This window comes from Myotis yumanensis, unplaced genomic scaffold (genome assembly GCF_028538775.1).
Source record: "Myotis yumanensis isolate MYYU_CA2020_CCGP unplaced genomic scaffold, mMyoYum1.0.hap1 SCAF_3, whole genome shotgun sequence".
NCBI classification, from domain to species: Eukaryota; Metazoa; Chordata; class Mammalia; order Chiroptera; family Vespertilionidae; genus Myotis; species Myotis yumanensis.
The window spans coordinates 86513390-86527217 of record NW_027223754.1 but is presented as its reverse complement, the minus strand read 5'-3'; the positions used below and the strand labels follow the sequence as shown (position 1 = coordinate 86527217).

The window sequence follows — 13828 nt, the reverse complement described above, 5'->3', positions numbered from 1 at the left end:
TAATTAAATGGAAAATATTACATTACAGCAAATCATAAAGACTGCAAAAAGTAAACATATATAATAAAAACTAGAAGTATGTAACAAAACATTAAGACAATAAGTATCTTTGGACAATAAAACTGCAAATGAGTTTTCCTTTATTAAATATATTTCTTATAAAAATGGTATTAAACAAGGTTGAGTGGTATTTCAGTAATGTCTATTGATATGCCATCATCTTGAAAAATATAGAAAATGAGCATGAAATTTATACATCTTCTGGCAGACTAATAAAATCTATTTGTCAACACTCTCCCTAAATTTTAAAAATATTAAAACATTTGAGGTAGTCATAAAAAGCTCATTTTCCAAGATTACCTTAAGAAAAAAAACAATAAACCTACTGAATTATCACCCAGAAAAATATACCACAAAACAGAGGGGATAATTATAATCAGAAGAAAAATCTGTCTTAACCCACTAGGATTACTATTAAATACTTAAGTTTTAAATAACTTCTATCTTAAGTTACTTCAACATTATTGCTGAAGTCACACAATTCTCTAGAGCAGTGGTTCTCAACCTTGGCTGCACATTAGAATCACCTGGGAATCTTTTTAAAATCCTGATTTCTGGGCCTCAATGAGAAGCTTTTAAAAAGATTCCAAGGTGATTCTAATGTGCAGCCAACGTTGAGAACCATTGCTCTAGAGAAAGTAATGACTGAGAAAGAGGCAGAGAGTACTCCAGTGTATTCTGTGTGTCTAAAAGACTGTCTAAAGGCTGGGCAAACAGGTTTAGGAGACTCAAACACAGCTTTCGCCCGAACCGGTTTGGCTCAGTGGATCAAGCATCGGCCTGCGGACTGAAAGGTCCCAGGTTCGATTCTGGTCAAGGGCATGTACCTTGGTTGCGGGCACATCCCCAGTAGGAGGTGTGCAGGAGGCAGCTGATCGTTGTTTCTCTCTCGTCGATGTTTCTACCTCTATCCCTCTCCCTTCCTCTCTGTAAAAAAATCAATAAAACATATTTTTTAAAAATTATAAAATAGGACCACCGCTCTGGCTAAGGGCCACAGATTAAAGTGCAGGCTTAGAACAAGTTAGGATCAATTTTCTAACACACTGAAGAAAAGGCAAAAATGGTCTTACTATTTTTCCACTTACTTGAAGTGCAAAATATTTGTACAGGTATGCCCCTCCTAGAATGACACCTGCAAGCATAAATGCTAGTCCAAAGCACATGCACCAACACCAGGCTCTTCTCTGGCCAACTGGTACCACTTCATCTGGGTCCTAAAATATGAAAACAGACGGATGGTCAATATCATTTCTCCAGTCAGAATCACAGGATTGAAAGAAACCTTCAGGATTATTGTTTTATAAACTAAGAGACCAAGGTGTCAGGTCTCTAATCAAGATCAAAGCAGTGGCACCAAAACTCATCATAATGCCTCTGGAGCTATGAAACCAGTCCCTTGGGAGAGTTCTGTCTTCTAACTCTCAACACCCCATCTGCTATCCATATCTCTCTAGTAATAACATACTCCATAATTTCTATTTTCTGTGCACAACATTTGGTGATTAATGTCTTCTAACATTTAAAAATTCAGAAAAGGTTACAACACAACTTTGTCATGCAATATTATGGTGCTGAGCCTTATATATTAAAACTAGAGTATAATAGATTACTTGCAGTAAAAAAATGGTCTAGGAAATTTTAAAAAAAGACCTTTCTAGGAAAGATTCAATTAAAATATCAAGCCCTTATAAAGTCAAAAGACATACAACTAGCATACAATTACTAGAATTTTTATTTTGATTCACTCAAGGAAATAATTTAACATTAGAATGTCATTTGGGGTAAAGTCCTGAGATACTCCTTTTGCCCTCCTAACTCAGTTCCTCTACTCTGTCACTTCAGAGTAATAGCTAATTTCTTATAGTACTTGTACCCAGTTTCATATGCAAATAGCAGAAAAAGGAGATTATCTGCTGGAATTACATTACTAGTGGTTCAAAAAATAATATAGTCAATAACATTGCGGTAGCTATGTATGGTGTCAGATGGGTATTGGAAATATCGGGGGAACACTTGGCAAAGTTGTGATTGTCTAACCATCAAGCTGTCAGAACATTAAACTGTGCTAGAGTAGGTATGCTTGTCAATGTACTATATACTAACATAACAAGTGCACTGCAAGGGAGTAGTACATAATGAGAATAAGACTAGAAGAATTTATTAAGTCATGTAAGATATTCCACACCTGTGAATAAAAAGTTATTAAGAATTTCATGAAGCTATAAGGCAGCGGTTCTCAACCTGTAGGTCGCGACCCCTTTGGGGGTCGAACGACCCTTTCACAGGAATCGCCTAAATATAACCTGCATATCAGATATTTACATTACGATTTATAACAGTAGTAAAATTATAGTTACAAAGTAGCAACGAAAATAATTTTATGGTTGGGGGTCACCACAACATGAGGAACTGTATTAAAGGGTCGCGGCATTAGGAAGGTTGAGAACTACTGCTATAAGGTAAAATGAAAATTAATGATAAAGTACAGTGTTTTGCTTGAGCCCTTAGGAGATAAGAATTCATTCCAAGCATAATTTTAAGATGGAGGCATAGTGGAGGGGTGGAAATAGTCATTTCTAAACATTTGGTGCCAGCTGTTGAGACAGTCAAAAGTGTGTACAACACCGACTGTTTGGCAGGCTCTCTTTCCTAGTAGCACATAAGTGAATAGCCAAAGAGCATGGGCTGACACTTGTAAAAGAATATACAGCCCCAACTATCAAATTAATGACAAGTTTCCAGGCCTTTTGGTATATCATTTTTAACTGGCCAGTAAACAATAATTTCAAGAATGTCTACTACAGTGGTTCCCAACCTTTTTTGGCCATGCCCAACCGAAAGCATATCCTGATGCGCCCCCCCCCCCCCCACCTCCCCGGACATATAATTCTTATTATTCAAAAAGTGAACTCCTATTCACATGGAGGAAGCCTAAAAGGCCATTAACTTGGTCTAAACAAACTTCCAAAGAACATGGCATCCATGAAAGAGAAAAATAAAAGAACGAAAGAACAGTTGAAGTACTGAGGAAGAAATCACTAAGAAATTGTTAATAATAATATGCAGGCGATATGAAAAAATAGCAAAGTTTCAAAACACATGATAACTGAAATGCACAAATGTCACAATATATATTTATATACGGTATATGAGGCCCCTAGAACCATAAGAAATGCAAAAAATTCACTGTTAACTCATTCTCGAATGCCCCCCTTAAAAAATCAAATTGCCTCCACGTTGGGAACCACTGGTCTACTATGTTCTAGGCCAGCCGTGGGCAAACTACGGCCCGAGGGTTGGATCCGGCCCGTTTGAAATGAATAAAACTAAAAAAAAAAAAAAAAGACTGTACCCTTTTATGTAATGATGTTTACTTTGAATTTATATTAGTTCACACAAACACTCCATCCATGCTTTTGTTCCGGCCCTCCGGTCCAGTTTAAGAACCCATTGTGGCCCTCGAGTCAAAAAGTTTGCCCACCCCTGTTCTAGGCATTGGTTAGATAGCCTCTGTCAAGAAGAGATCATACAAAATCAGTCTGGAAAATAAATATGCAAAGAGAACATAAATATGGCATGGGTTCTAATAAAGAATGTAGAGAGCACAGAAGAAGGGATGATATTGTTTGAAGAAGACTACCCAAGGGAGAACCTACTGGAATGGAATATTGAAGAACAAATATTCATTACTCACACAAAAGACAGAGTTAAGGGGCAAAAAAATGAATAAAATCATCAAGCTAAAATGTGTATCTCCAAGGGCTTCATGTGGTATGGCTAGAGTGCCCAATATGGTGTGAAAGGGTACAAGAGATGAGAATGGAGAAGTCAATGGGGCAGACCAAAGGAGAGGTATCTGGAGTGGCTCAGTTGGATGGAGCATCATCCCAGACACCAAAAGGCTGCAGGTTTGATTCCTGGTCAGCGCACATATTTACGTTGTGAGTTCAATCCCCTGTTGGGGTGCATATGGGAGGCAACTGATTGATGTTTCTCTCCCACATCAATGTTTCCCCCTTACCCCCATCTCTAAAATCAATAAAATAAAATTTCTTAAGGTCTCTGCTTTGCACCATGTGAGGATACAAAGAGAAAATAGCCATCTACACCAGGAAGCAGGCTTTCACAAGAACTAAATCTGCCTACACCTTGATCTGGGGCTTCCCAGCTTCTAGACTGTGAGAAATAAATGTTTTTGTTGAAGCTAATAATAATAAAAAAAAGCAAAACAAACAAATAAAACATTAAGACTATGACAGTAAGACAAAAAATTTAAGTTTCTCAAAGAATTTAATTTATAAAATACTTATCCACAGATCATTGTTCAGCACAACTTTGTGAACCACGGCTTAAGAATCAGAAAATTATCGCCAAATTATGGAGCCAAAGTCCATACACTACAGTCATGAAATACTATCAGGTATTTAAAGTTCATCTAAATAACTTCTCTAAATTCATATTGATCACATTCTACTTTGCATTAGAATAACTCAGATACAGATCTTTTCTTTTCCTGCTAGGCTACAAGGATCTTGTAAGTATTCATTCATATTCATTTTGTATTACAGTCATGCAGGCAAGTGCTACATGATGTTTCAGCTAAGGATGTGCATATATGAAGGTGGTCCCATCTCTACACTAATAAAAGAGAAACATGGTAATTGGCGTACGACCGCTACCCTTCCGATTGGCTAATCAGCGTATCCTTATGCAAATTAACTGTCAGCCAAGATGGCGGCCGGCAGCCAGGCAGCTGGAAGTGAACGCGAGGCTTGCTTGCTCCCGTGACTGCAGATTCCAACGTTCCTGCCTGACTTGCCTCTGAGCTGGCAGTTTGAAACATTCTAACAAATATAGCCGGCTGGGATCTCAGAGCTGAAGTTATACATTGTTTCGATTATAGAACGGCAAACAAACCAGCAGCGGAAGCCTCAGAGCTAGAGCCAGAGCTAAAGCTGGCCCAGAAGAAAAAAAAAGAAAAAGAAAAAAAGGAGCGGTTGGGAGCTTCAGTCAGCCTGAAAGCAGCCCTCAGGCAGACTGGCCAGGCACCCCAGTGGGGACCCCCACCCTGAAGGGTGTGTGACCAGCTGCAAACAGCCATCATCCCCTCATCCAGGCTGGCCAGGCACCCCAGTGGGGACCCACACCCTGATCCAGGACACCCTTCAGGGCAAACCAGCCGGCCCCCAGGCCTCTATCCTATATAGTAAAAGGGTAATATGCCTCCCAGCACTGGGATCAGTGGAGCTGCGAGGCCTCCTGGCACCAGATCAGCATGACAGGGGGCAGCGCCCAAACCCCCTGATCGCCCTGCGGCTCTGTGTGTGACAGGGTGCGATGTCCCAACACCCTGATCGGCCCTGCTCTGTGTGTGACAGGGGGCGGCACCCCAACCCCCCCCCCCCACACACACACACACACACAGGCCCTGCTCTGTGTGTGACGGGGTAGAGCCATAACCTCCCCATCGGCCCTGCCCTGAGTGTGACAGTGGCAGTGCTCCAACCCCCTGATCGGCCCTGCTCTGTGGGTGACAGGGGGCGGTGCCCTAACTCCCCTATCGGCCCTACTCTGTGCGTGACAGGGGGGAGCTCCCCAACCCCCTGATGGGCCCTGCTCTGTGCGTGTTGGGGGGAGCTCCCCAACCCCCTGATGGGCCCTGCTCTGTGCATGACAGGGGGGAGCTCCCCAACCCCCTGATGGGCCCTGCTCTGTGCATAATAGGGGGTGGCGCTGCAACCTCCCCATTGACCCTGCCTTGAGTGTGATAGGGGGTGGTGCCCCAACCCCCCAATCAGCCCTACCCTGAGCGTGACTGAGGGTGGCATCGCAACCTCCCAATCTGCCCTGCTCTGTGCATGACGGGGGCGATGGCCCAACTCCCCAATCAGCCCTGCTCTGAGCCCGACCAGGGGCTGCACCTAGGGATTGGGCCTGCCCTCTGCCACCCAGGAGCAGGCCTAAGCCAGCAGGTCGTTATCTACTGAGGGGTCCCAGACTGCGAGAGGGCACAAGCCGGGCTGAGGGACCCCCACTTCCCCCCGAGTGCACAAATTTTTGTGCACCGGGCCTCTAGTCTATACTAATAAAAGGGTAATATGCTAATTAGACCAGATAGATCGGACATCCTTCCGGACAAAGCCACAGTGGCTGCGAGGGCTGGCAGTGGCAGCAACAGCGGGGTAATGGGGGTGGCACTTTCCCCTGATCAGCCCAGTCGCCTCCCCCCTCACCCTGAGGGCTCCTGGACTGTGAGAGGGGGCAGGCCAGGCTGAGGGACCCCCCACCCAGTGGATGAATTTTCGTGCACCAGGCCTCTAGTCTCTCTCTCTATATAAGGCTAATATGCTAAGTGTCCTCTGACCAGTCGCTATGATATGCACTGACCACCAGGGGGCAGATGCTCAACGCAGGAGCTGCCATGACACACACTGGCCATTGACAGAGAAATGGCATTGCGGACCTGGTGCCCACAAAGCAACACTGCTTCCCCCAAGTGGGATACAGGCCCCACCAACACCCGAGCAACAGCCGACCAAATCACAGCTGATGTTGCTGAGACCCCATGGTGCAAAATGGTCCAGCCCAGCCCAGAAATGGTTGCTGTGGGTGCTGGGTAATGACATCACATAGCAACGCCCGGCTCCCTCACCCTAGTGACTAGCCTCCTTGCAGTTTCTTCAGCCCAGGAACACAAGTTGCTTTATAGGCAGGTGCAAACATCTCACATTTTAACCCAATGTCTGTGAAGCATTTTCCCGTGCCTCATCTCATTTGATCCTCACAGAAGTCCAGGAGTAGGTAGATAGAAGACTTAGTAGAATCTTATTTTCTTTTCATTAACCAGAAAATGGAGATTTAGAAAGTTTAGAAACTTGACCCAATTGATAAGAAGAAAGAAATAGTGGACTTCGAAAATGGCTTTAGGTTTTCTCACTGTGCAGAATATAGTCAAACACTGCTGCAGTTAAATATTTTACCCTTTGTTCTCTCTGGTGACCTATAATAATAATCTGCTTTGTGTTGATATTTACTGCTATATTGCTGATAATTACCTGAAAGAGAAGCTGGGGTGCCTGAAAGCAGGTCTAATTAAGCAAGTTTATTCTATATATATAAAAGGCTAAGTTGATTCATGCATGCACAATACATATAAAGCTCTTGCTGGTACCAATTGCATGAGTGTTTCGATATGTCATGTCGAGCGTTAATTTGGTTGACACTTCTAGTATAGAGAAAGGGAAAATAGCGATATTAGAATATGTCTTCTAATTAATGTCCTTTCATTGTGCACAAATCCATGCACTGGGACACTACTAAGATTATAATGGAACTGAAAAATTGCTATCCGCTAGTGATGTCAAAGCTGCTGTAATGCAACGTGTTACTCCTGCTTGTGGTGATAGTGGTGTAAACAAATCTACTGAGCTGCCAGTTGTATAAAAGTATAACACATATAATTATGTAGTACATGATATTTGATGATAAAAATGACAATGATGCTGGTTTATGTATTTACTAGAGTATACTTTTAATCTTTTACTTAGAGTGTACCCTTTTTTCACTTATCAAAAAAAAGTTTGCTGGCCCTAACCGGTTCGGCTCAGTGGCTAGAGCATTGGCCTGGGGACTAAGGGGTCCAAGGTTCGATCCCCAGTAGGGGGTGTGCAGGAGGCAGCCAGTCGATTCTCTCCCATCATTGATGTTTCTATCTACCTCTCCCTCTTCATTCCTCTCTGGAATCAATAACAATCTATTTAAAAACAAAAAGTTTGCTGTAAAGCACCATGCCATGTTACAATGGAAACAGCCTCATATATCTCCTGTCCAGCTCATCTTGCCACCTCATCTTTTTTTTTTTTTTTTAAATACGGAACGCTTCACGAATTTGCGTGTCATCCTTGCACAGGGGCCATGCTAATCTTCTCAGTATCGTTCCAATTTTAGTATATGTGCCGCCGAAGCGAGCACTTGCCACCTCATCTTGATTGCATCATCTTCTCTTGTGCTTGATTTAATCTCTTATTGTTTTGTACAGTACATGCTGTAACAGGCTTGTAGCCTAGGAGCAACAGGTTGTGCCATATAACTTAGGTATGTATGTAGGAGGCTATACCATCTAAGTTTGTGCAAGTATACTCTATAATGTTCACGCAATGACAAAATCGCCTAACATATTTCTCAGTATGGATCCCTGTCATTAGGCGGTACTGCTAGCTTACAGCCAACCTTGGCATTTAGTTGGTTCTCAACAAATATTTGATGGGTGAATAAAATTTGTATCTTTTTTTTAAGCGTAATTTTCCCTAAATAACCCATGTAAGTTACATTAGCAGCCAGCATGATAATGATACGGGTGGTGCGACATAAGAATTCGTGGCTATTTAGCAAAGAACAGCAGCCCTAAGTACTTAGCCCAGATCAACATTTATTAAGGGCCTGTTATTTGCAATGTACTGTGCTAGAACCTATGGGAAATTCAAGTGTGATTAAGACCTGACTCATATCTTGATTAAGACATGGCTCATATCTTAAGCAATTCACAGCCAAAGTTAACTTTATGCATGACAAATAAATGACATGCCATATTACAATCTGTGTCATGGAGAGGAATTAAAGAATATTCAAGATAGATAAGTTTTAAACTAGCAATTTATTAAGTGTATTTTAAATAATTAAATTTTAACACTTGAAAAAGCTTAAAGAAAAAAGCCACATATAAAATTTAAGAAAAACCCCTCAACCATCTCAAAATATGTAGAAAATGCAATTGTCAAACTCCAATTCCCATTCGTAATAAAATCTCTTTGCAAAAAAGAGGTGAGATTCTTTAACATAAATAAAGCTAGTCATAAGAAACCTGTATCAAAACTCACCCTTAATGGTGAAACTTCAGACTTATACCATACCCTTTCAATATAAAAATATGAGGAATGCCCACTAAAATTGATTTTTTGTTTCCTTTCAACATTGTACTAGAGATCCTAGCTAGTACACAAATGACAAGAACACGAACGGATATAAAGATTAAGAAAGAGAACACAAAACTGCCATGTGTAAATGATATAACTGTAGAAAATCCAAAAGTCAAATTATTCAAACCAATTAAAAGTTCAGCAAGACTGTAGAAGATCAGTAATTAAAAATCAACTGAGTCATTATTCATAACTGTCTCAAAATAGAAAGACAAATATCCACTGATGAATGGATAAATTGTGGTATATTTATAATGAATCAAAAACATGCAAGTGAAAGAAGCCCAATGCAAAAGACTACTTACTGCATGATTCCATTATTTATGAAATTCCAGAAAAGGCAAAACTATAGTGACAAAAAGCAAGTTAGTGGTTGCCATGGCCAAGGGCTGGTGAAGGAAGATCGAAAAGACATGAGGAAACCTTTTAGCCTAATGAAAATGTTTCATATCTTGAATGTTGTGGTGAAATATGACTTTATACAGTTACCACAAATTCAATTAAATTGTACACATAATATGGGTCAATTTTATTGCATGTAAATTATATTTTAATATGGGGAACGAGGGAAAAATCAACTGAAATCCTACATATCAGGCAATAAAAATCTAACAACACCAAAGGCTGGAGAAAGTATGGAACAATGAGAATTGAAACCTTTCATAGAATTGACAGGAGTTAGTACAATTGCTTTGGGGAATAACTTGGCAGCATCTAATAAAATTAAAGATACATACCTATGACCAGCAATTCCATTCCTAGGACTATAGCCTTAGATATCCTTTTGTGCACAAACATAAAGATATAACTCCAATAATGGTTACTGTAGAATTGTCAATAAGAATATTGGAAATAACCTAAATATCCATCAAGTGGAGAATAAAGTATTGTAGGTTCATATAATAATAGTTAAAATGAAATCAACTAGCATTGTTGATTTTGAGATAAATCTCAGAAACATAATGCTGAACAAAAAACAAAGACAAAACAAAACACAAACCAAGTAATATGCATAATACATAGAGTATATGTACCTAAGACTTTAAAAATATAAAATGATATTAGATTCTCTTTGTTTTTGTATGCTTATATTATTTAAAAATTTTTTGTTGTTTATTAATCCTCAACTGAGGATATTTTTCCCATTGCTTTTTCAGAGACAGTGGGAAGGAGGGAGAAGAAACATCTATGTGAGAGAAGACACATCAACTGGTTGCCTCCCACACATGTCCTGACTGGGGGCAGGCAGTGAACACACAACCCAGGTACTTGCCCTTGACCAAGAATCGAACCTGAGACCCTTAGGTGCGCAGGCTGGTGCTCTAGCCACGCTGGCCAGTGCTATGATTACTTCTTAATTAAAGAACAACAAAAAATCAATAAGAAAGAAAATCACTCGTGAACAAGAGCTTCTTCACTGGGGTATATAACATGACCTGGCCTAATTTAAAACAAATTGCAGAAACATAACCTCCCTATGTACTGCAATAAAACTGGTTCACCTTAAATTATGCTGATGTGAGGTAAGAGATCTCCCGCAGGTGCTGTACAATTATCATTTCATTAATCTTTCTAAAACCTCAAGTTTTTAGCCCAGTTTATAATTGAAGACACTAAGCACACGCTGGCCTACAATCATTCCTCAACAGCAGGTATAGAAAGACACGGCATTCAAAAGCATTTTCAGTCTTGCATGGTACTAATTTCTAGTTCAAATAAATCTTATATGATAAAGTAAAATTGCTTAATTACATCTTAAGCAAAACGAAGGACAAAATCTCTTCTGGTGTTTCAATTAGTTAAGAATTAGGTCACCTTAATCATTTCCCTAAGGAGCTTCAGAAATGTGCTTCAGTTATAAACTTAACTCAGACAAAATGCAAGGGTTTTCATCTAATTTTTATTCTGATCCCATACTAACAAAGCAATTTACATACCCAGGCACTTCTATTTGAGCCTCCTTTTTAGGAAGAATGAAAAAAACATTTTTTCAAAGCTCTCAGATATACTATTTTGCATTATTATAGCAAATGAACAATGCTTTAAGAACCAAAGTACTAAGAAAAAAAAATATCTGTTAGGGTTAAAAATTATATTACATTAAAAAAAAAGTGACGTCATAAACACTTCGGGTATAAAGATGAGACAAAAATACAGAAAAGAACCAATATAATTTATTCAACTCAGAGTAACTTGAGCTACTGAAACTTCTGAACTAGATTTAGTTATTTAGAAATGCACATTTGAAAACATATTTGGTGAAAGGTTCAGAGTGGGCCAGGTCACGCACCTATGACATGAGACCATAATGTATCAAAAAAGATTTTATTGCCCTAACTGGTTTGGCTCAATGGATAGAGCGTCGGCCTGCGGACTGAAGGGTCCTAGATTCGATTCCGGCCAAGGGCACATGCCTGGGTTTCGGGTTCGATCCCCAGTGGTGGGCGTGCAGGAGGCGGCCAATCAATGATTCTCTCTCATCATTGATGCTTCTATCTCTCTCTCCCTCTTCCTTCCTCTCTGAAATCAATAAAGAAATATATATATATATATATATATATATATATATATATATATATAAAAGATTTTATTCCAGGCACCTGTGTGCAGGTGGGCCGAGTCTGACAAAATGGAGTCAGCAAAGAGAGCAGGGAGAGAAAAGGTTTTTATTAATTTTTGCTGGTTGTAAGCCGCTCTGCTGACCTAAGGGTCCAGTTGTCCTTGGTTCCTCCCAGCGTCAGATAGCTAGTGGTTTTCTGGGCTATGCGATGCTCAAGGCTGCAAGCTTTCTGCAAGATATCTGCTAAGCACAATAAGTTTTTCTCTTTCCCGTTTTATTCTCCTTAACCCTTTCGTGTGGTAATATGGATAAATATGGGGATGCACAGGCCAGCTGCCCATGGATGTGCCGTTTGGCCTGTGTACTGTTTTCCAAAATACAGAATTAGTCACCAACATTTTGAAAAATCAGATGATTCAAATCTTTAAAAATGGATTTCTGATTAATGGTCTAGTTTTCTCGACTCCGTTCTCATCATTTTTGTCCCTAGTTGAAAACAAAACATTCCAAGTTTTCTACATCACAGGGTTTTGAAACTTGACCTTCATTTCTAGCTATGACTAGGGATGCTCCCTTCCGAGAACCCAATTTTATAAAACAAACAGTCTAAACCAGTTCCCCATATAAAGGATTTTGAGTTCTGGGTTTTAGAGACTAGATTAATATGGTTAATAAAGCATCTTAATCTTTTAAATAACGGAACAGGCATTCTTTTACAAAGAACAAATCCAAACAGTTGGCATTAGCAAACAAAAAAAATGGTGGCAGAGAAGAGCAGGGATTGGATAAGCCCAAAGAAAACTCTGGTCCAAGGGCTACAGGAATCAAAGAGCTGTTCTAGACAACTCCCAGTTTCCAGAAAAGATAAAACAATGAGAATGACGGAAGGCTACATAGGTTATAATACCATCTATATGACATTCTAGAAAAGGCAAACTATAGGAACAGAAAACTGGGACAGGAGTGAGAGACAGGAATGACTACAAAGTGATATGAAGGATTTTTTTTGGGGGGGGGGGGAGTGAGGAAAATATTCTGTATATGACTATATACACTTGTCAAAATTACCAGAACTGTATACCTAAAAAGGCCAAATTTTCCAGTATTCAATACTCCAGTAAACTCGAATTCCTTTCCTTTCTCAACTTATGAGCAGCAATGACAGGTTTTGTGTGTTTTTGTTTTCCTAAGACCCAATTAAATGATACTAAAGAAGCTGAAAAAGGTACAAATCTGTGAGAAAAAGAACAGAAAAATAAGATTGATATCAGACAAGAAACGTCAAAATTTTAGAGGACGAAAAACAGCTGGACAAGTGGTATTTTAACTTTTCCATCTCAATTACTTCATCATAAGTGTGCGTTATCTGATAGGGTTGTTGTGGGGATTAAATGAAAAAATATATGAAGCATTTAAATCATTGTTGGGTACATAGTAAATACGAAGTGCTTAATAAATGATAGCTGTCACTTCCTTCACCAGCTGATTTTGCTGAGAGAGATAAGCTAAAATAAAAATCTACTAAGGTTAGTTAAAGCAAATAAAAAGCAATCTACAAAAAAAAAAAAAAGCAATCTACAATTGAAAAGGCCAATTGAAAAAAGACTTACATTACTGGACAACAAAATTAAATCCCTTTCCATTCCAGTAAGAATTTTAAAATAAACAAACAAAAACCTTGGTTATCATTTAAAATCTACTTTAAAAATTCCAAAATGCTCTCCTAACTATAATCTTAGACCCACAAAAGTTATGTCAGAGATTGCTCCAATTTTTTATTTTTAAGCTATAAAGACAGCAAACGTTTGTTTGCATTTTCTTATTCATTTAAATCAGTATTTGACTTTTCAAACAAGATTGCTACAATCTCAGCTATGGTGACAAAAGTCCACATGGGAAATGCTGTGTCTGACATAGCAAAAGAAAGCAGTTTTTCAAGTGATTATCATTACATGAATAGAGTTATTATACTATTCTGTACTTGGAATAGGGGGAGATTTAAAAATGAGAAATTTATCTAAAATTACAATGTCTACAAAACATTTCTCATTAACGAACATCCTTTACTGTTAAAAAAATCCTACAATATACAAGCAGCAATACAGGCACAAAAAGAAATTAAAATTTAAAGCCATTGTGTCACAATCTAACTATTTTAAGAAATCTATAAAATCTGAACCACATATTGGCATTCTATATAATCAGCACAGGTCTATGTTTAGAAAATAGG

General features: G+C 39.2%; 1 protein-coding gene and 1 non-coding gene across 2 annotated transcripts in view; both read right to left on the bottom strand.

The window, feature by feature from the left end:
• Positions 1 to 13828, bottom strand: part of ITM2B (integral membrane protein 2B) — a 31002-nt gene that overhangs the window by 5105 nt on the left and 12069 nt on the right. Inside the window, exon 2 of the mRNA XM_070409048.1 lies at positions 1149 to 1277. Within this exon, the coding sequence (XP_070265149.1) occupies positions 1149 to 1277 (129 nt within the window). The remainder of the gene's footprint in view (positions 1 to 1148; positions 1278 to 13828) is intronic.
• LOC139007748 (U6 spliceosomal RNA) lies at positions 7928 to 8034 on the bottom strand. The gene has a single exon (XR_011470912.1). It is a non-coding gene; the product is annotated as a U6 spliceosomal RNA (small nuclear RNA).